Below are 23,408 nucleotides of genomic sequence, written 5' to 3' on the forward strand. Positions count from 1 at the left end.
GGGTTACCACTATAACCTAAACTAATTAACTGGAAGTTCATATATGAGCCTAGAAATTCACATATTTGCCAGGTATGTTGTCAGAGATAAGTACATTATTATGAATTATAAAGCTGACCAATTAAATGATCATGAAGACCCAAATGTCTTAAGACCGTGTCTCTCTAACTGGTTCTGGACAGGTGGCAGCAAGTGTTTGGAGTAGGTGGTGTGTGTTTAGAGTAACTGTCCCACACACTTAGTTCCAGAAACCAATCAAAGTAAGTACTATAGCCCATCGTTAGTCACATAAACAAACACAAGACTCATACAGTCTTCACTCCAGGAAATGTTAAGATTAGCCTATTTAATATGACACTTGGTGATGTTAAGCTATCCAGACATACCAGCGACTCAGTGAAGACTAAAGATGGTGGGTTGCAAGGAGACACCACACAAACATGGTAGGACACTACTGAAGTATTACATAAAACATCCAAATCCTTGCAAAATGCCAAACAATTGTAATGAGGAGAACATGTCTAAAGGAAAGTTTTAATCTCAAATGCAGACAAATTAAGCAGAGGAATTTTATCTACTAAGTAAACTGGATCCAAATTTGGGATGTGAGGATCAACTTTACCTTTGCATCCCACTGAAGAGCTGTTCTTTGCTTATTCCACCTTGGAAATAAACCAGCTTTTTAGTAGTTGATTTTTTGGGGCAATTTCAGAGTTACAAAAATACAAGATGAGGGACGAGGGCTTTGTTATTCAAAATATCATGTTTATCACTCGAGAACCTCACAGAAGTTGAGCTCCTAAGAATTTTGAGTGTGTTTATGAAAACAAACACTCTTCCTATATTTTTCAGAATTCCGAGCACCAGAAGAGACAACTTGCTTATTCAATGTGCCCAGAGAGGGACTGGCAGAAGAAATCATTCACCAAGGAATTAAATGAGACAGACAGTTAAGGGTGGATGGCCTTGTGTTTCAGCATCATACCAGCAATATCATATATTTGGAAAATGTTTTCAAGTTATGCTCATCATTGGCTGCTTTCTGTTCCCCAGCTGGTATAAATGATACCAATAACATACGCAAGAGAAGTATATTTTAACAAAAAACCCCAAACATATACATAATCTATCAACAACACTATCAGCTTCAAGGTGATTCTCATACAGATCATAAATAAGAGCACAGTGGAGTAATGGGAAAAAAAACCCAAACAACAAACCCAAAGATAAAAGGTAGTTCTGCAGTCCCTTGTTCTCATCATGCATCATACTTGTCATTTAGATGCCATTATTTCTTTGATTTCCTTCCATTTCAGTTCTGAAAACCCCAAGTCTTGTTTCCCCTTTCACGTTTATCTTCTTTTCATGAACAACTGCACCAAGTTTGTGCATCCTCTCAGTCAGTACAGACAGCACTGCTTGGATGCCAATCTAAGAGCATTCTTTGAAACTTCTTTGGAAGTCAGTGTCACATTCCCACACTACTTACTACCAAGAGCACAGAGCAAAAGCAGTTGATACAGTAGTATAGTGGCCTCTTCATCTGCGACCCAGTACAGAAAAAAGGGAAATGTATCTCCTTTGAATGAAACAGCTACCAAAAGTGCTACTGTCATTGGTGACTTGGCCTCTCCTTTGCCTCTAACTTGGCCGCGAGCACTGGTGAACAGACATGTGGTACAGTGACCATGCTATCCCTGTGCTTCCTGCAGCCCCAGAAAAAAGGATGACCAGAAGCCACTAACTCAAACAAGAGCCAAACAGATAAGTAAATAGGTGTATGGGCTTATTTTTCATCTTGCTTTAACAGGACTGAAATGATAAAGGCAACAAGCTTTTTTCCACCCCCATATTTAACATTATATTCTAGTTTAAAAAAATTTTTTAAAAAAGAAAAGTAATTGAGAAACCACATCCCTGATCCTATTATAAACAATTAATATACTCAGATGTTACTGCCATCTTATCAAGTAAAATCACCTTGCAAGAGAGGATCCTTTAATGAAGATCAGACCACAGGTCCTTGCAGACTTGCTTGTCTGACCATCTGTCTATGTGTGACAGTTCTAACTTCTGCTTAGAACTACATTTATTATAATGCTCTTACTCCAGAAGTAACCCCTTCCATACTTAACAAGGCTACCTGTGAAGTAAGACACTCTTACACAACAAGGATGCAAAATTTGGTTTCCAGCTTGCTGTTTAAATACATACAAAGCAAAAGCATAGTTACAGAATGTTTTTGTTGTTGCAGCTGAGGACAAGAAGCCCAAGCTCCTGGACATGACACGCATCCTACAAGACACTTTCAATAATTTGGCTAAGATTAATCGGAGCCCATGTGCAGTCTTCTGGCTGCACCAAATTTTGTCTGACACGTTATTTGGAAAATTAAATATTATATTTCTCATGTCAAAATCCCAGGACAGCCACTCACCTGTCACCATTGTTACAGAACTGGACTGCCACCACTTTGTCCTAAATAGGAGGAAGGAAAAAAATAGTAGTAAGTGCTCTGTAAACAGAAACACTCATCCAAAAAGAACTTAATGATGAGCTTCTATTTAGCAAATTACATCCTCCCATACATCTCCAGCAACACACATTCTTACAAATTCAAGAAGAAAAGTCATATTTGAAGTTTAAATTTCCCCAGATGTATTGTGGTAAACACTGAAAGAGAAAACTTCAGATGGGTAATATTTTTTGGTTTCTCCAGAAGTATCTCAGAGACAGAAACAATTTCTGACTCAGTCTCCCTGACACTTAATGTTCAGGAGCAAAAAGCTGCAACAGCCTGTGTGCAGTCCTCCTGCCTAGTGCCACAGGACCATACACACCCCAGGGTAAGCTCTGCCTGGAAAACTTGGCACCTTTTAGACTCCACAGGATTAGCAAGAATAAGGAACCCCAGGAGCTCACAAGGCCTAGTAGGTACAGCACTCAACAAGATTGAGAAAGAACAACTTCACCAAATAAATAACCACAGCAGGTTTGCAATTTTTAGACCTAACATTAAAGCACATCAAAATATTTCATCCAAAAAAATTCAAACCTTGGCTTTATTTCCACTTTTAAATTGTTGAGAAACAAATGTTGCATTTCAGACATGGTTTTGCTTTTTTTTTTTTTTTTATTTGCTCTATACTTGTGTTGGCTACATGCACTTGCTATCTTTACTCCCACTGATGTCTCTAGCTCCTGATAACCAAGTGTCCAATTTGGGATTTTTTTCAAGGGTGGGCTGACAGCACTCTGTAGTATTAAGAAAAGCAGACTGTAAAAAATTAAAGGAATTACAGTTTCTTCCAAACCTGAACTGCTGAATATAGAAAACATCTAACTCTTGTGAGCAAAGTGCTTGTTAGATTTGTTGGCTTGGAGCTCTGGGACTTGAATGTGAGACCCATGACTCCCACCGAAGTTCAGTGAATCAATTTAAACCTCAGCCTTGATCCATAAAATATTGTTAAGGTGGCAGTTGGGCTATTAAGGTTCAAAGATAAATGCTCCAAACTCCTCACAAGTGACAGCCCTATCAGTGTTGCTATAAGCTTGCCTTTCTCATATATTGTTTACCACACACATAATAAATAATGCAATCATCACCTGCTCTTGGTAACAACTAAGAAACGAAGAAAGATTTGATGCTGGTTTAGCAATGCTTCTTAAAGGGGTTTCATTAAAACTGAGACATTCATCCGTTTTAATAAAAGCTATCAAGACGAACTTGAAAACTAACACTGAAAGTCATCGTAGAGATATTTTTAAAAGCTTGAATTTTTATGAGAACCCTTCTGCATTACTTGAGAAAGGATGCTTTTAAGCTTGCTTTATTCTCTAAATTAAATTACCATGATCCAAAGTTTGACTGCACACTCTAAAACCAGAATTACTTTGTTTTTACTTGTTATGTGGATTTGCGGTCACAAACTGAAGTTAAATACTCAACAGTAAATTTAGTAGGAAAAACTACATTGTGCATGAAAACTGCTTTAATTCCTCATTACAACAGACTTTCTTCTAGAATATGGAAAAATCACCTAGTTCCTCAGTTTTGTGAGGGAATGAAATACATAAAACATATTTTGCACACATCTCCTGCCTCAGAGGAATTTAAAAATAAACATACCACAAATTTCCAGGCATTTAAATACCACAGCGTTGAGAGCCAACTAAACTCTACAGACAGAAAAGAAATCAAATAGGATGTACAAAACCCAAGTTCCTGAAATAAGGTAAAGCGGGGAAAAAACGAGATTTGCTTTCTGATTTGTCTCTTACCGTATGAGATTCTAACTCAGCCATTTTCTCTGGAGATTCTGAGCCCAAATAATAAATTCTTATCACGTGGTCAGTACTACCTGTTGCAATGAACATGCCACCTAAGAAAGACAGTGTTTTCTGTGAGAAGAAAAGCCGTCTAAAGGAATAACTTATTTTAATTACTTCAAATTTAAATACCGCCTTATTGTCAAAACAGCAAACTAGAGTTTTAAACAGAAAATGTCAATGTCATCAAAGCATACATCCTGAACAAAGAGGTTAACTCTGACAGCTGCTTCTTTGATCTGTATTTTCTCAGACCTTATCAGCTTTAGCGTAACTGTGAGCTCTACAATATTTTCCAGCTGCAAATCTTTCTGACCAAAGGAAAAGAATATTGCAAGTTACAACATCCGTCCAACAAACTATTCTGCTTTCCCTCAGAAATTACCACAGTGTGCTACTTCAGTCTATGTGGAAAATTAAATGGGGAATAGTTTCATATTCTCACCAGTAAACATCAAATAAAATATTTAAGTGCATCTTCAATATCTATTTGACATATATCAGAGAAATTATTGCTGACTTGGGAGTGATTAACCTATTTTCTTATAATGTTTGTTCTGTTTACAATATTGCACAAAAAGGGCACTATTGTGTAGTTTACTGCACTGAAATGCAGTAAATGGTTCTAGTCATTCAGGATTTCTGGGTTTAAAAAAGGAACGTAGGCAAAGCTCACACAGCTCTAGAATAGCTCTCAATTGCAGACAGCAAAAATTAATGAGAAATAACATAATTTTGTTTGTGAAAATTGCTATTTTTGAGAATTCCAAGCTGCAGCAAAGGATGTCTATTAAGCTGATATTTTCAAACACACTGAACTGATGCTCCTGGAGCTTAGCCAAATTTGCAAGATTAGCAAAAGTATAACCTTTGAACAGAGGCCACCTGTCTGCCAGATTTCGTGAACTTTTCACTCAAAAACCTTACAAGGTAAAACCTTAAAAGAATATTGCAAAGAAAAATCTCTGGTGTGCAAAACAATAGACTGAAAGCACAGTCTTTCTTGGAAATGGTCAAGGCATTTTAGCTTAAATTATAGAAAAAAAAAAAAGAGAAAAAGCAGTTTGAGGCAGATGTTTAGCATGTAAAATTTTAAACAATCACAATTTGACAGTGTTATAATTAAACTGAAAAAGGATTTAATACCATTTGTATTTAAAAAGAAGTAACAGTCCTCTCACCAAAGGAATTTAGTTCATAAATTACTCTCAGCCAACTTACAATGCATACGTACCGGAACTGAAAGATGAACAAGATATCTGAACACCTGGCCTGGACCTCTCTGCAAATTTTACGGGGCGATCCCTATATGCAACAACACAACATTTTTACTTTTCATTACTTTATTGTGATGCCATTCAACAAGAATATACAGCTCAGCAGGTTAAGGTGACTATGCCCATCCTAAATCTCTTTTAATTCTTACCTAAGCTTGCTAGAAATCATTTTTCATTTCAATGATTTTCTTCCTTAGTTTAGTAAGAAAACCATCGTTTTCTAAATTGAAGAGACTATATAACTTATTTAGCATGATACTCACCAATTCCAATCTATTTAAAACAGAACCTGGCAAACCATTAGTCTCATAGCATTTACTCCCTATTAAGTATGGGTTTGATGTCATCTACGTATGTGTTGTCTTCCGATTACAAGCAAATAATTTCTTCTGCCTGTACATTTTGGACAAGGATTTAGTCCTAAACATAAAAGCTGAAAGTTCTTCCACAGCACTGGCTTGCCAAGCACAAAACACAGAAAGAATAGCCCTGATCTCTGCCCCCGCTCTGGGCTGCAATGCCACAGACTCCCCAGCACACAAGAAAGCGCTCCCTGCCCCACACACTGCTATGGCACTTGTGCACAGTGATGCACCAGCACAGCTACGGAAGAATGTTTTCCAAGAAACTTGTTTGTTGAGAAAGAACACGCCCTTATTTAATTATCTCAGCATTCCTCTGCATGCTAAAACTCAAAATAAATTCATCCTTTATTTAAGATAATTATAATTATCTAAACAGGCTTACTTAAATTTCATGGTGTTAGCATGCCACTGCCAGAAACAGATTGTTCCGTCAGCACCAGTAGAAGTGAGGTATCGTGTTGTTCCTTTCCTTGCTGGAGAGAACTAAAAATAAAGTTGTAACAGTTAAACCAGCTAATTTCTCCCCTTACATGCTGGAAACCTGTAAATGGACATTGGCAAGAATCTTTTTCACAAACATATTAGCTTTCTCCCCAGGAAGTACAGAGAGCATTATCAGGGGTAAGTAGAAAAGCTGAACTTCCATAAAAATAAAGCTGAGAAAATGAAAACACCTACATTATGACTAGCAAGTCTTTGTCTCTACCACACAAAAGTTGATAAATTGGAGAAATGAAACAAGCCTAGACACTTTTAATGGGTCAACAAGACGAGGAAATACTTCTTCCTAGGACAGAAACGGATCAAACATGGTAACAAAGACAAAAACGGTTCCTGCATCCAAGGCAAACGAAGCACCGTAGGACCCCCACTCCCTCCCCTCTTCACGAACCTCTCCTCTGCCTCTCTTAAGGAGTAGGAAAGATTTTCATTCTAAAGTCTCTCATAACTGCAGCAATTAATTTCATAACTGCAGCAATACCTTTAATCCTCTGCTAGCTGGTAATTTGATAAAGGAATAAAGCACAGTTTCCTCAAAAAGCCATGACTGATTATTTTCTAAATTACTAGAGTTTTACAAAAAGCTTGGGAGGAACGTATATATATGCAATCAAATAATATACAAAACACAAAACCAGGATGTAAAATATGGTTCCAAAACAATCACCTTGAAGTAAGTAGCTTGCAAGACAGTTGAAATCAGACAAAATTGGAAGCGTAGGCAAGAGGGGGAGAAATGAGACTCCCCAGGCCTGTTGGCATGATGGAGAAGACAGTGATGCAGCAAAGGCAGCAAGGCTCCAGAAGAGAGGGATTCTGAGCCAAACATCCCCACTCATTCTCCCCAATGTGTGCAAACCCTGCCAAATTGCAGGGACTGTCTTTTTTATCCTGTAATTTTTTTTTTTTGTTGGAGATTTCTGCCTAGCAGTTGCAAGGTTTTTTAAAGCAAATAAACTGCAAATTACTAGCCATTATTGACTGTGCCACCACAAGAGAACTGAGTGCTGGAAGCTGCGGCTTTTTTTTCCCTCTGCTATTGTTCACTGGGCACTTGCCACACAACTGAAACTGCACGGGCACAAGCACAGATTCTCTGCAAACCCTGATCTGTGCTGGACAGTGGCTGCTGCAGCATCTACATACGCTACAATATCCAGAACAGCTCCTTACAGCACAGGCTAAGATAACGGAGCAAGTAAGAAATGTGGCATCAGGATTTTTAGCTGACAGTATTCTTCTGAAAAATAATTGTTCTCTATGAACACACAACTGCTGGACCAGTTGCTGTACAAGGACTACCACCAAAGACGCCACCATGTCTCCCTGGCTCAGCTAGCTGATCTGGTGCTCTCAGTGACCCTGCATCTGCTGGGTCAAAGGAAGCAGCAATAAGATCACATAGCTAGAGGCAGACAGAAGAAGCAGGATCATCCCTGCAGGCCGTAGTTGGCCACTGCACAGGAGTGAGTTTGCCTGGAAACAACACTCTTGAGTTAGGGCAAATCTATGCTGCCAAACAGAGATGAAAAGAAGCTTTATCCCTGATTGCTAATCCACACCTCTTATTACCATTTTAATTCAAGGGTTTAGGAAAAAACCAATTCATTCCTTACCTGTATGGAAGTAATGGAAGCTGAATGGCCCTGCAGCACTGCAACTGGGGCACAGGTTCGAAGACACCACACTCGGACTACTTTATCACAACTGCCTGCAGCAAGCAGCGTGTTCTCGTAGTTAACAGCCATGTCAGAAATTTCAGCCGAGTGTCCTCGCAACGTTGAGAGCAGGCGCCCATCATCTGTAGCCCAGATTTTGACCAAACAGTCATCTGACCCCTAATACCACACAAAAATTTCCAAAGATTATGTAAAATAATAAACATGCATTGTGTGTACATAATACACAGGCACACTGTAGATGAACAGGTATCTAAAACACTGTTGTGCCATGAATCTGCCAGAACAACTTCACTGGGATTCCAGACAGGCACAGCTATCAGAGTTTGGGGATCATCTTGTGGGGTCAAGGATTTATAAGTTTATAAAACAGAAACCACTGTCTTATGTTTCATACCAAGATATGATTACCACTGCTAATGAAACTCCTCTCAGTACAGTTCAGTAATAATTAAGGTAAATTTAAGAACATAAAATGTTTCATTACATACTACCAAAAGATATATTCATCCGTGTGAGCCAGATCAAGCCAGCAGTAAAATCAAAGTGATCGTAAGTCTTAAGCTCTAAGGAAAAAGAGCACTTAAGCATCTGAGGGGCCCCAGAGCCTCTGCTGTGCTCCTGGAGCTGCAAGGCAGCTGTACCACGAGGTTCCATTTCTGTTAACAGAAGAAAGTTGGACCACTCAAACAGGCAAACTGTGCAACATCATGCAACCCAAATACTATGTTAGTGAGATTGCAGTTCAGGACAGGACACAACTCAAAAGCATATCCAACGCAGATCACGGTGAAATACTTTTACCTATAGTAGCAGCTACAGAATTTCATACTCAATCCCAATATTGCCAAGAATTTTTACACAGTTCACAGACCTTTCCACTATTCAGATACTGAAGAGAATACTAATACTAGTGGCAAGAATTGCCACTATATATTCAGAAACATAACACAATTAAACTAACTGCAATTGCAACATCATTTGACTTAAAATTACATTTTATTGACTGCAGCTAAATTTGAATACAAACCACTTTGAGTTCTTCATGTAACTACGCATGAGAAAAAATTCTTTATGGTGTAAACAAGAACAGAAAGGCTCTCACTATGACCCAGAGTAATTATCTTAGCATCTTTATTTGACCAATTTATAATGAGTGGAGAAGTTACCAAGATCACAAAGACATCAATTAGCCAGCCAGGTAATCTGTTCTTGAACGTCATTGATAAGAGACAAGGGCAAAGGTAAGACAAGACAGGGATTAACATGAACAGTTAAAAGATGCATCGTTATTTTGAAAAAAACGTTATTTTTTAAATATGCACAACAAAAAGCAAGGGCAGTATCACAGAAATGTATGTTAATATATTCTGGAGAAAAACTTCAAATAATATTCATATATTCACTGGCATACTACAGATTCTAGAAAGTGAATTTGGTAGAGAAGTAAATCGCAAATGAAGTAATTGAGGTCTTCTATTATCATCAAATTTTTACTGAAATGTAAGGAAAGGATTGCCAGCATTTCCAAGGTTACCCAAAGGTAAAATGTAGGTTTTGAAAAAGCATTAAGATTTATCCCAGCAAACAGCACGCAAATTAATTCCAAATCCCAGAATACTGCAGGTGCCATTCAGTAAGAAAGATGATAAACAAAGAAAAACGAGCGCGTGTTTCAAGTGAGAGTTGCAAGCTCTGGACCGGAACAACTCTGCTATAAGGTTCTACATGGGGAAGCAAATAGCTGGCTAAGTTCCAGCCTACCGGATCTGTGAGTGATTTTAAAATACCAAGTCAAGTGAAAAGCGAAAATTTGCATAGAAAGAGATTGGGTTTCCATACATTTCAAGATTGTTCTTCCGTTCTTTTTCTGGAAGCCGTATCTGCATCTCAACCAGTAACTAAGAGGCTGTTGAGGGACTCAAAAAATAAAGAAATCAAACCAAGCAAAGCAATTTTCCAAGAAAAGTACAACTTTTAAACTTACTGTAAAAATTCTTCTTCCACTGCGATCAAAGGCTATACAATAAACAGATGACAGATGCCCCAAAATCCTTTTATGCATCTTCATGTGTTGGTAGGTGGATGTTGGGAATAAGTGGCTGAAACGTCCACATCCTGTTAATTGCCTGGCTGAAATTATATTTACTGGAAAAGAAAAACAAAACAAAAAGTAGACAGACATGAATTTTGTCCAGAACTGTAAGTAAATATTAAATCAAATATAATGTTTGTTAACAACTTTATTATTATAACCCATAAATCTGAACTTCTTCCACCTTATGAGAACATTCTGTACAGTCTTGTAAAAAGTAAGTCCACTCCTGATGAAGCCTTTCAATACCTAGCACACTACATACCACACCTGCTTTCTTAACAAGAATTAAAGCAAAATTAAAAGTCCCCACCACAACTGGAATTTATTCCTATGACCAATTCATGAACAGGCAACAGATACATTTATTCTATATTGATTTAGAAAACTTGCTTTAAGGAAATTATATGCTACTAATATAAATTACAACCAATTTATTTTTAGAGGATAATAATTTAAAAAGCTTTCTCTGTGATAAAAATCTTTCTTAGGAATGGGTTCCAGATCAGATGTGAGGGTCAACGGTCTTCCACATGTTCATCACAAAACGTCCCTCATTATAAGCAACAGCAGCAACATCATTGCATTTCTGTGGCAATGTAATTGATGAATAAGAAATACGTGGCAATGGTGGAAAAAGCCCCAGTCAGAAGAACAGCAGACACCAGAAAAAACTGCAACAAAGTATTTCATATTGCTGTATCCAATAGTCCTCTACAAGAACAGCCTGAAATCTAAATGCACAGAAACATCACGTAAAAAAAGCAGTTAGCAGTTTCACTGTTGATAAATACAAATTTTTCCACTACTAGGAAAGCAGAGCAGGCATGTATGTGCCTTCGCTGGGACCCACCACAAAATGAAGAACATTATAGCTGTAGAATACAGAAAGATCCTAATTCTAATATTTGATTTGATGCATAATTTGAGATCATTTTGAGTACTGAATTTTACCTATCCTGATTTATACCATTTGAACTTTTGATTTTAAAGTTTTAAGAGTTGTTTTCAATGGCACTTAAAAGATCTAACACCACTGCCTTGGTGGGCTTTGTTGAGTCCTTGCGATAGCAGGCTCCCTGAAGAAACCCCTTATCTCGTCTACTGCACATTGAAGTAGGCAGCGTTTCACAGGAGGGGCATGAAGCTCTCTAGTGCCTTTTAAGTTTAAAAGTATAGTGAAGAATCTGACCCATTTTCTTAATTGTATCATCATATCATTGCCTATCAATGCAAAAATAGATAATGGAATATGTTAAAAAAAAATCAAAGTCAAAAAGCATCGTTTCAAAGGGTTACTAACCCATAACACTTCTATAAATGTGTAAGATTGAAGTATTTATACACAAGCAGTGAGATAAACAGACAAGTAAAATAAATTGTTTCCAGATTTATAGAAAGTACTTTCATTTCTCAGTTTTATGCTCTGAAATTTGGACTAGTTTTCATCACTCAGTGCAACTGAAACACTACATAAGACAGGAAAAAAACCAAACCAAACTTGCACAAAAGGTGTAGATGCTTGCAAAAGTCATCAGGCTCCCAGTGTGACCTCACCTTCAGTCAATATTTGTTTTTCATGTAAAAACACATATTCAGCTGTACTAAAAAAGCAAAACACACTAACCCAGAGTTATTTACTATCTACCTACTATTCAGTTGATACCTGATATTATAAAGGAACTATTAAATAAAACTGTCTCCCCTAGCAAAGTAAAAATTAAATTTTTAGCCCTTTTCCCCCACGTCTTATAGGAGGGCATAGAGATCCCATACTGATAAATGCTGTAGCAAGGTACTATCAGGTTTACCTACACATTACTTTATTTACTATTTAAGTATGCCAGCTTAAAAGCTAAGTTCTTAAAAATATTAAGGCTCCCCTTCCCCCACACTGTGGACACTGTTACGCCAACACAGAGATGGAGTCATTTAGCAATATAGTAATTCTACTGTGCCTTTCTTTCAATGCTTAAACCATTTAAATACATAGTAACAGTGTATCTGCCTTTAAACAATTTCAAATTACTTCCAACGTTTTTTTAACCGCACAGAGACCTGTGTGAATCAAAAAGATACACTCACATTTCAAAATATTCCCAATAAGCGCAATACCTTCTGTGTACTACAGTGCTCCCGTGCAATCCTTCTGAAAATTTACCACTGCCATTTGTTGTAAATCACATGAAGGAAACGCTAAAAGGTATAACGAATAGTCCGGCTCCTAACTCATACAGCCTTGCATTTGGCACTTGGCACCTAACTTTTTCCGGTTGATTCCCAGACTTGCAATCAGATCAGCTTCAGAGGATGTGAAAGTAATTTCACTTTTTTCTGTGTCTGTTTCCCTGTTTGCACAATGGGGACAATACTCCTCAATCTTCCATGGATAATTAAAAAATAAAAAAGCACTGCTTACGAAATGCTTCAATCACAAGTTTCAGAGAAATACAGAACTATTGTTGGGCCATAAGGAGTACCATCTTTATCAAAGCAACAGCATTTTTGAACAAAATGTAGCAAGTATCCAATGTATCCGATCCTCATTATAAAAATACTTAGGGTATACACCAGAAACGTATGCCACACACATAAAGCTGTGATTGGGATTTTTGTCCTACACTTTATAAACTACCACTGCCTTCAAAGGAACTGCAAAGTAAAGAACACTCACAAAACAAAAAAATCATCCCAAATTCCAGTTCTCATATTTTTTTGTAGAAGATTAATACACAGTATCTAAATAGGGAATTACCCACACATGACAAAAATCCTCATGAAGTTTGCTTTCTTCAGTACAATGAAGTTACTGTACTCATAAGGCCTAAAAGCATTAAAAACAACCCACCCCACCCCCCAAAAAAAAAAACCCCCACAACTGATTCCCACACAGAGGATTAGCAACACAGTAGCCCTAAAAACTTTTAGCAACCTATCTAATTAGCTTCATGCCATACTGGGCATAACAGCTGCCAAGTCTACCCCCTCACTATTCCCTGGCAGGAAAAACTTTCAGAATTGCACTGATGTTTCACACACAAAGTGAGCAGCATATCTAGTTTTCTTGTTAAGAAAACTAAGTTGGTTTTGTCCACAAACAGAAGGGCCGTCTTCTCAGATGAAGTTCCTCACTTCTAGCTGCTGAAGTGACTGCTACCTAGGCACAGGGATGCCCGTGATGCTGCTGTGAGAGGTGGCTTTCCTCTCTCTTAGCCTGTGCTGGGAGCAACCCTGAGCACTCCCAGCCATCTCCTGCCATGCTGGGGAAAGCCCTGGCTTACAGACATCCACCAGTGTCTCCCTGAACCACCAACCTGTAGTACTAACTGAGGGTGATGTTGTAAAATGCATGCATTTTTCTGTTCCTTTCTGACAGTCCTTGGTCCTTGAAGATCATACCTTCAGGAAAATTACAGCCCTTAGCACAAGCACGGGCACAGTCGCAGGGGGCAGAGGAGTCACATATGCTGTACAACACTAATTCTTAAATCACAACCCAGTCTACTAGAGATAACAGCACAAACATAAAATCCTTTGCAAGAAAGCTCACCTCTGAAGGATAAAACCAAAACCCTGAAACAGTGACTCATCGGTGAAAAAAAAACTAAAAAACCAATCATCAGACATTAAATTTCAATGTTAATTCACAACTTCAGAAGGAATTAAAACATTTCAGCAAGGACAAAGTCACCTACCTGCAGCAGTTTCCAAACTGCTTGAATTCTTCTCCCTACAAACCCTTGCCTGACTCCACCTTTTGCAAACAAAAGTAGAAAACAGAATACTGGTACAAACAGTTGTTTTAAAAAGGTGATGACTTCACATCATACTATTTTACCCTCTGAAATGAGCACTGTAACTTCATAACGAGGACATAACATTTTACATGGCTAGGACATGTGGTGAGTAAGCTGTGACCTCATTGCAGGGCCCGATCAGGCATGAAGATTGGGTACTGCTTGCAGTGTGCAGAAGATACACAAGTCTGGATTTCATAAGAACACTGGGAAATAAACACAGTTGGCTCACAGATGCAAAATACCTTCTCAAAGAGTGGATGTGCAGCCACAAAGACAGCTAGACCCAGTAAAAGCACTGAAAGAACAAAGTGTTCCAGCTTTCATAGCTGCTGACCTCATGGAACTCATTTACAGCAGAGAAACATCATCGATTTCTGGCCTCATCCAGAGCACTGCTATTTGGCAGGCCGAAGGTAGCTGGATCACCTTGACTGTAAATTTCCATACAGCTGAACTGCTTGGTCATTGAGACTATGCTACGAACTTTCTGGTTCCAAATTTTGTGTTATTTTCACTAACAACAGCTACCCCCATAAAGATTTTCATACTTAGGTTAGAATAGATCTAGTAATCAACTCCAGAGGGAAAACAACCTTCTTTCTAACCTGATTTGTGTTGCCTGAAAAAAAAAAAAAAAAAGTCCTGACAAAACCAAAGTAGCATTCAAAAGCAGGTTTATCATATGCAAGTAACTCCCATTGCTCAGGTACTGTATGACCAATCTTTCATTTTTCTGACTGGAAGAGCACAAATGAAGTCCTAAACGTAACACTGCTGCAAAACCTGCAAAGAAATGGCCTAAAGGACCATCCTCACTGGATTCACCACGCTATCCTGTCAGCAGCAGAAAGCTATGACAGCATTTTCCCCTCCTCTCCTCCCCCAGCAGATTACCACAGACCTCCAAGGCTCAACAAGCACAAACAACACGTTCCTGAGAGCGACTTCCACAGGTCAGTGCTTTCTCAGAGACTCCGCACCCAGAAGATTCCCGGCTCTGGACAAACATACTAGGAAAAGGTAATACTAATTTCTTGTTCCAGTTCCCCTGTGCATGACCTTTTATTCTGGAGCACAGATCACAAGGTCTGATCCCAACCCCAACCAGATGGAAAGGCAAACCACAACAGCTACCGACTCTTCAAACTGGGAGGCCAAACACAGGCGAATCCGTTCTCGCAGCAGAAAAGCACACTTATGGTGGCAAGCTTACATCTTTCTCAGTGGAAGGGAAACCATATAAGAATACTTTCAGCTGCTAGTTCTATACCTTATTTACCAGTTTGTGCAGGCAATTGCACAATCATTTCATCTCACTCATGTACTCACATTATTATGGGTGTCTATTACTTCAGCCCAACTACTTTGGCAAGTAATTCCAGAAAACTCAAATCTGACTAAGCCAGCACAGTACAGGAATACACAATTACACCATAATATTAAAGAGGTTGGGCATACTTCTTCGTCCTGTATTTTAAAACAAACACACACATGTTGCATCTGCAGCTGTCACTACTCACCAGAAAATACCACCTATTTTGCACAAATAATACGCAGAAGAATTTTGTGACTTCCACTTCAGCATCAACAATGGGGAATCCCAAAACCAAACTCCTGCCTCTGATATAGCTTAAGTATAGCCAATTTCTGTTTTTCATCTTTATACATATTTTCCTCTCTTACTAGTAGTTTATGTATATACACCAAGGAGGACTGTATTCTTCCAGGAACCAATACTTACAAAAATTAATTCCTGGCTATAAAAGACCATTTTCCATATAACACCTTTGCATTTTTTAAAAAACAATTCATAGGAAAGCATCAAAACCCATAAATCACTCTGTTCTCTAAGTCACTAAATAGTCACCAAGGAAGCAGTGCAGACCTTTGTCATGAAAGCATGACAAATGCTGAAGTCCAATCTGCTAGTATGATTCATTAATACATATAGTTCAAAAACATGGTCTGATTCTCCTCTTATGAAAGAATTGATTCAGCAGTCCTTATAGAAAGACAACTAAAGTTGCGTGTGTGCAATAAATCTGTAATCTAGACTATTAGCAATCCATCTGCCCAAATGCTAACAATCAACTGCAGAACCAGACTAAAAGAATAAATTCATAGATATGTACCAAAGTAACCATACCAATATATGGAAATAGTTTTCTTTTTTTTAATGTCCACAGCATGACTCATAAATTATCTGACAAAAGCAGGAAAAGTACTAATGCACTAGTTCCAGGCAAATAGCCATTTTTTTTGTTACACCGAAGTCCTATAATTAATTTTGCTATTCCATCACACTGCTGCCACACCACCACAGACCTTATGCAAAGCGTGCTATCAATTTCAACCACAAGCAGCCCAGGCTTTGTCACTTTCGTGTCTGACAATAATTAATTTTTAGTAATGAGAGAGTGCGGAAGCACAAACAGAGGAACAGACGTGGTAGAAACAGAAGACTGCCATCACCATCCCAACTTATCCAAAGGGATGGGAGAAACATAGGTGAATGGATTCCCTAACAAACCAGGAAAAGTTTGTACATTTGCACAAACACTAACATGGTAAATACAGATAAAATACCCTCATGAGAAACAAGTAATGACCAACTGGACTTGTATTTATGCCTGCAAGAATAAATTTTGTTTGCTATAAAAACAGGTAAAGTTCAAACCATACAAGGAAAATACTTTTCAGTTTAAGCAGAACAGAGTAGCTCTGTGATGATACATAAGTTGAATGCCTGCATATATCGGAGTTTTATACAAGTCCTTTATCTAACTGTGTGGACAACTGAAACTGAAGTAACACAAATGTTGGTTTGGTGATTATTTCCTTTTTGGAGAGGAATGTTGCAAGCAGTCTGGTTTTTGTTATAATTGAACTAAAATGAATTCTTGAGTCCAAAAAGTTCCCTGAGAGCCAGGCGCTTTGTTCTGGCTAAGATTCCTGAATGAAAAGATTGTCTACATGCTCCTGTGACCATGCCAATTCAATTTTATAAGCATATGTATAGATTATGTAGGTATAGCATAAAAAAAATAGTCCAGTGTGTTGCACACCAAACAGGAGGTTGACATGCAAAGCTTTTCAATGTGGCCACAATGTTTTAACACGTGTATGCACATTATGGGAGATCCAAGCCTGAATAATACCAAAAGGGTTATTCTATTGTCAGTGAGAAACCTTTTTTAGACTAATTCATGCTGAAATGTCAAAAAAGCCATTAATGCAAACCCATAGTAGTGTTTCAGTCAATAAGAGTAACTTTCAGCTGGAGCAGTAATAAAAGCACAGAGAATAAAAAAAAAAAAAACCTTATGCATGTTTCAGAACTCACCCACATTTGGTGGTTTTCCATAATTTACAGGTAGTTCGGGAGGCCGGCCTCTGTGAAGAGCTGCAAACGCAGATCCTTTCCATAGCGTATGTCTGAAGTCTGTACCGGCAAGATTAACAGTGGATTAGTGAAACAATCAGCCAAACCAGGTCTAACTGACCTATTCTTCTTAGTATCAAGAGCATCAAGCACTACTCCCAGCACCCCAAAATAAGATTTGTCTTTTTAGTTTGTTAAAAAACTAAAACTTGAAGATTGCTACTCTGATTTATATTTCCTAAGCAATATGAATGTAAAGGTTTCAGCTTATTTTTGCTTCATTTTGGTGAGGAGGGAGTCTAAATTGACGGAAAGAAAAAGAGAATGAAAAAGGTACGTGCACTTTGTATAAGGCAGGACTGAACTTTCATGTGTTTCTAGTCCTTCTGCAATCCCAACAGATACAGAACCTCTGCTTATGAACTGTACATTTGAGAATACACATACATGCACACATTTTCTCCCTGAAAGGGGGAGAAGTTACTTTTTTCCCCCCAACAAATCTGTTTTCCTGCAATTGGTGGCAATACGCCCTCCTTTCAGATTGTCCTCTGCACCCCACCCCCCAAAAAAACCATTGTTTCTAAAATGAAGACTGTTTTCTTTAAAGACTCTCCAGCTATCTGCTGCCAACTGGCCTCAGAGAGCCTTCTCTCTAGAACAATAGCGATTTTTCTGAGACTGTTCAGAGCGCCTCAGAAATTAAACCTGGACTTCTTCCATTTCTGGCCATCTGGAAGGAGAGAAATGAGCTTCCACAGTGAGTAAGTACTGAAACAGGACAGTGCCACAGATTGGTGGATCTGTGTATCACCATTTAGATCTCTGAATATGAAATGCACAAGCTTATATGACTCAGAGACTCCCGAGAGCACCTTCTGATTAAAACTCAAACTGTACCACAGAGTATTACAATGACACACATTAAAAACTGCACTCACACTTTCTAAAATAGATCAAAATAGCTATAAATACTAACAGTAAATGGAAACTTCATACTGATACACAACTAAGGGGAGTGGAAATGCATGTATGTCAACTTTGAAAAAACTATGCTGTTTCATACTAGCGAGTGTGGTTTACACACCAAATGCTGCAATGTCACAGCAGCTTTTTCTGAAGAGGAAAAAAACCCCACCATAAATCTAGTAGAAATCTCTTTGCAAAAATATTTCTAGTAGAAATGTCTTTGCAAAAAATTTGGATAAAAAAATTAATCACTTCCTCTTTCAGTGATTCATCTAGCGTCTGCGCCTTAATTCATTCACCTAAGAAACTTCCTCTCCCTGCACAAAAATGTTTATTTTCTCTTTACATTTTGTTGTTGTTTTCTTGTAAGATGGAAACAATGTGAAATGAAGGAACTTTCTCTGCAGGCCTCCCTGCAAACCTGAAATTAACAAGACTCGGTCCCAAAACTTTAGGTAAGGAAATCTGTTTGCAAACAGCACACCCCTCCAGGTGTAGCATAATGCTACCGTTCTTGTTAGCATCACAGTGTGACTTCACAGGATGCAGTAAATTAAATGCTCAGCTGCCGGTGAAACAGGAAGGTCCTGCTCGCCCATCCCTCCTTCTCTCCCAGAGTGATGCTCCTGCTGCCTGTGTCACGTCCAGCACTCTGATCCTTCCATGAGCTAATTTAATTCACTACAACAGCAATAACAAATTTTGCAACATTTTAGCTCTCTGAATCAGCACATCACAGGATCAAGTAAGTTCTGGCTCCTACAGGGAAGTGACAGGGGCATGGAGCGAGGAGAGAACGAAGGAATCACTCTTTTCAATAGCAGATGGCTCTCAGATCTGTTTAGTTATAACTCAGAACTGTGCTCTCAGGATCGTTATCTCAAGCAGAGCAGTTTTTCAAAAGCAACAGGACTGGTGCTCTATTCATGAAAGGAATGAGGGCTTTCATTCAAATTACTTTAAACAAGGACAAGCAGGAATTATCACCGAAGAATCAGTCTCACCTTCTCCCACTCTCTAAATGCTGCCCCAAATGCCACCCTGCCCTTCAAGCTGACACACCTGTCTGCACAGCCAGGGAATGAAATAATGGAACAAATGGAACAAATCAGTCTGAAAAATAGCCCAGCAAAATATATAGACTGTTGGGTTATTTTAGACACAGGCATAAGTATACAAAAAAAATGGCTATTCTCCAGACAGATCAAATCTCTAATCTAGTTCATCACATCATTTAAACACCAGTCCAATATGCTGGGGAGGGGAGGTAGAGTAAGCAAGCAACAAGATCAGGCAACTGTAGGCGAGAGCTGCTTAAGATGGCATTTTCAACCAAAGAAACACATACGTAACAGGGCCAGCAATAACTACATTTTAGCAAGACTACAACAAGAAAGCTGACAAGCATAGGAGATAAAACCAGGGTTCATGCAAACACACACAGATACCACAATATCAATCAAAACAAAAAGGGTTTTGACCATTAAAATAAAATCCAGTCACAGCTAAATTGAGAATCTTACCTTTTGCTGCTCTTAGTAGAGACTGGCGCCCGACACCTAGCAATGTCTGCACACCTAGGACACTTTGTGGGATTTCTTTGTCTAAAAGGGGTCCAAGTCTCTCACAGATCCTAAGAAGATAATCCGGAGGGATGTGTGCATTGACAGCCACCTAAACATATAAACAATGCAGATGTATGAAAACTGTTTTATTTTTGCTTCTACTGGCACTTCTTTGCGTGGTTCATATCCAGGTGTTGAAGTTACTGAAATCAAGTCTAAAACCCCTGAAAAAACTCTCAAAATTAATTATACCAAAGATGTCTTTTAAAGTGACATGGAGTGCTCAAAAAGTCAGACCCAAAATTCTAGGTGGTGGTAGCTACACTTTTAATTTAGGATGTCCCTTAACAACAAACAAAACCTCCTGAAACTCAGCTCCCAGGGCAGTACTCTGACCAAAGTACTGCCTAAAAAAGAAGCCTTTTTTACCCTTCAGTTCATTCTTTTCACATCTCTTCTTTAGCTGAAAAATCCTTGTCAGACATTCATATTACTCTAAGAAGCACACATACTAAAGCAAATAACCCTAAACATTATCCTAAAAGCAATACCCAGTCTCCTGCTTTCAGCCACTGGGAGTAGACGTCTTTAAGACCCACACATGTAGGCTCCTAATTTGTCATGTCGGGGAAAACATTCTTCTTTTTTCCCTTTACACAGAGACTGTTTTCTATGGAGAGACAATGGGGTTTTTTCCAACAGTCTGTTCAAATAGCAAATAAATTCTACCTCATTATCCAGAATGTCCTGCACTTGCCTGACTTCTACCGTATTTTCTAGCTGGCAGCAAAAACTCAACATTGGAGCTTATTTAGCTCCTTCAACACAGGACATATAGCTACATCCCATGTCCTTTTTAAAGATCAGTAGTAACAGGTCACTCAGCTCTTTAAGTACCTGTGATTGACAACGGAAACTAGGGTTTTTGTTTTACCAAGCCACAAACTAATGCCAAATAATACTAAAGCTGATCGGAAAGGGCCAGAACAGTGCTCACTCTAAAGAAATAACAGCAGGTGTGTGCCTGTGCACACCTCGCTCTCCTACATGACCATTTCAACTGTGTCCAGTCACAGGCCGATACTGGTGACAGGGCTGTGAGCACTCACCACCCATGCAGCTCCCTCCTGCTGGGGTAGAAGTTTTTGTGCAGCTGCAGTGAGCCAGAACGATTTCCCAGTCTGGCTAAAACCACTCTGGTAGCTCATCTACCGCGGAGGGAGCTGTTTCAGTTCCCTGCACTAGGAATGCTGACCCAAGAAAAGAAGGAAAAGGTTTATCTGCCAGGTTTAGCAAAGCTGATTTTGGTTCAGAGAAGCGTCAGAGCTGGTGGAAAGCAAGGAACAGGACCACTTCCAACAGCTCACAGCATCAGTAGATAGGCCCAGGTATCCTGCCTACCCAGACCCTAAGGATATGGCCAGCTCCTGCCCCAGCACACCTGAGGGAGCGGCAGGCATCAGAAAGGAGGAAAAGGTAAGTACTTTACTCAGACCTGCTGCCAAAACATTGTTCACTGAACTATGTCATCAAACAGATTATTACTACATGTCATTGGGAAATTGTTCATTCCAGTTGGGCAACAGCAGCGGTGCTACAATGCTCAACACAGTGAGTCATGTGTTGTATAATGTAATCACCTGTATCACAAGCAGGATCAACACCATCCCACAAATAAGATTTTAATTAAAAAAAAAAAAAAAGGAAAGGCTTTTCCAATAACATATACAAATTATCATTGAACTAAACCCAACTAAAAACTCTGAATGGAAACCCTTACAGAAGAGAGACGGGCTTCTCCACACATCCCTTCAGTCAGTGCGTGTTAAAGATAACAGCTCTGGCCTTTTGATGGAAACAGAAGAATCGTATCTCTGTGGGAAAGATGAACCTGATGACTGCATTAACGTGGTCCCGTTCCATGACTTTTTATACTGTGAGCATCAAGGAATAACCCCATGAATGCTCTCTTCCACTGCCTGGTTTCTCCAGTCATTCTAATTTCTTTTTTTATTTTCCAAAATCATAGAGTTCCAAAATTATATCAGTACATTCCCAACTGCACAGCCAGTGAAGTTCAGTGTATAAGCATGAACTGTCTTTCATTGTAAATTACGTGACATAACAGAATTCAAAATGAGATAAAAGGATTATCTGAACTTCTGTATTTGCCTATTGTTCTTACTCATTCCTGAAATAATATAAATGTGTTAATGCTACAGAGCCTCCCTTCAGATGCAAAGGATCTGAAACAAAGGCAATTCCAAAGAGAGAATCTGCAATTTAATAAAATGCAAGTATTAAATTCTTTTTTACATCTCTGGTAATTACTAACATGCTTCTCAGTCAACAATTGCAAATTCTAGCAATTTATCAAGCTTGAAATTAAAAAATTAAAAAGAAAAAGAGCAACCAATCCAGAAGCTGCGGAACTTTACATTTTACTTCCAGGGTAGGAACAAATCCAAACCATACCACCCTTTCTGGAAATATAAAATTTCACAGAAAGTCCAAACCATTCTCCTAGCGTAATGCAGCAAAACACTTCCCTTTTCACTCAGGAGCACACTGCTTTTGAAGTACTGCCGCTACTCTATGTCTAGAGAGAGGTGCCGAATTAAGCCTGGCAGCAAATATCCTACTGTCAAGACAGAGCACAAGTTATTCAACAAGCAAGTCCTGATTAACTCAGCGCACCTACTCAGAAACGGAAAGGGACTTTGCTGCTTAAAGATCTGCAGATTAAGCCGCAGTTATATACAGAACAGCAAAGACAGCAAACATCAACACATGTGCAGACCGGACAACATTCAAAGAAGAAAGATGCGTGCACCAGACTCACGGAGCATGTGGCAATTATCTGCACATGCCTGGTGGTAATTTGCCTGGGACATCCAGACGTTAAGCAGCTCAGGATACCAGACATCTGCTTGATCGCTGCCCAGACCAGAAAAGTTGGCAAATCCATCATGAAGCCAGAGTTAAATCGGCACAAGTAAGCTGCTGAAGCATCCAGACTTTAGTGCACAGTTTTATTAGATTGTAAACTTTTCTAAGTGACATTTGATGTGGAGCGTATTGCACAGCCCAGGCACATATCAAAGTGACCGTTCACTTCATTAACAGGCCCTACTCACCAGATTTGCCACCTGCAATCCAAACCATGCCATACTACAGAAGAAAGGCTGTACCATAAGTCCTTCCCTGCATGTTTTCATGTTTCTACAACCCAGAACAGCCCAAACAAGTGGCCCTTAATCTGAATATTATCACTGTTGTTCTTACCAAACAGCTACATAGGCAAGCAGCAATAGCAGCAAATTATCCTGGAGATTTTTTTCCATAATAACTTCCAGATAAAATTCTTAAACTGCTGCCTGGGGCATAACAAGCAATTCTATTCTCAGGTTTCCAAAAGAACTCGAAACAAAAATTATTCCTTT

General features: G+C 38.9%; 1 protein-coding gene across 1 annotated transcript in view; it reads right to left on the reverse strand.

Moving 5' to 3' along the window:
- BRWD3 (bromodomain and WD repeat domain containing 3) overlaps positions 1-23,408 on the reverse strand; it is a 58,750-nt gene that overhangs the window by 29,307 nt on the left and 6,035 nt on the right. The window contains exons 5-12 of the mRNA XM_056359406.1: positions 19,924-20,074; positions 17,393-17,491; positions 10,142-10,302; positions 8,092-8,313; positions 6,357-6,457; positions 5,567-5,637; positions 4,285-4,385; positions 2,438-2,478 (exon numbers count right to left, since the gene is read on the reverse strand). Coding sequence (XP_056215381.1) covers positions 2,438-2,478; positions 4,285-4,385; positions 5,567-5,637; positions 6,357-6,457; positions 8,092-8,313; positions 10,142-10,302; positions 17,393-17,491; positions 19,924-20,074 — 947 coding nt within the window. The remainder of the gene's footprint in view (positions 1-2,437; positions 2,479-4,284; positions 4,386-5,566; positions 5,638-6,356; positions 6,458-8,091; positions 8,314-10,141; positions 10,303-17,392; positions 17,492-19,923; positions 20,075-23,408) is intronic.

This window comes from Falco biarmicus, chromosome 14 (assembly GCF_023638135.1).
Source record: "Falco biarmicus isolate bFalBia1 chromosome 14, bFalBia1.pri, whole genome shotgun sequence".
Classification (NCBI taxonomy): domain Eukaryota; kingdom Metazoa; phylum Chordata; class Aves; order Falconiformes; family Falconidae; genus Falco; species Falco biarmicus.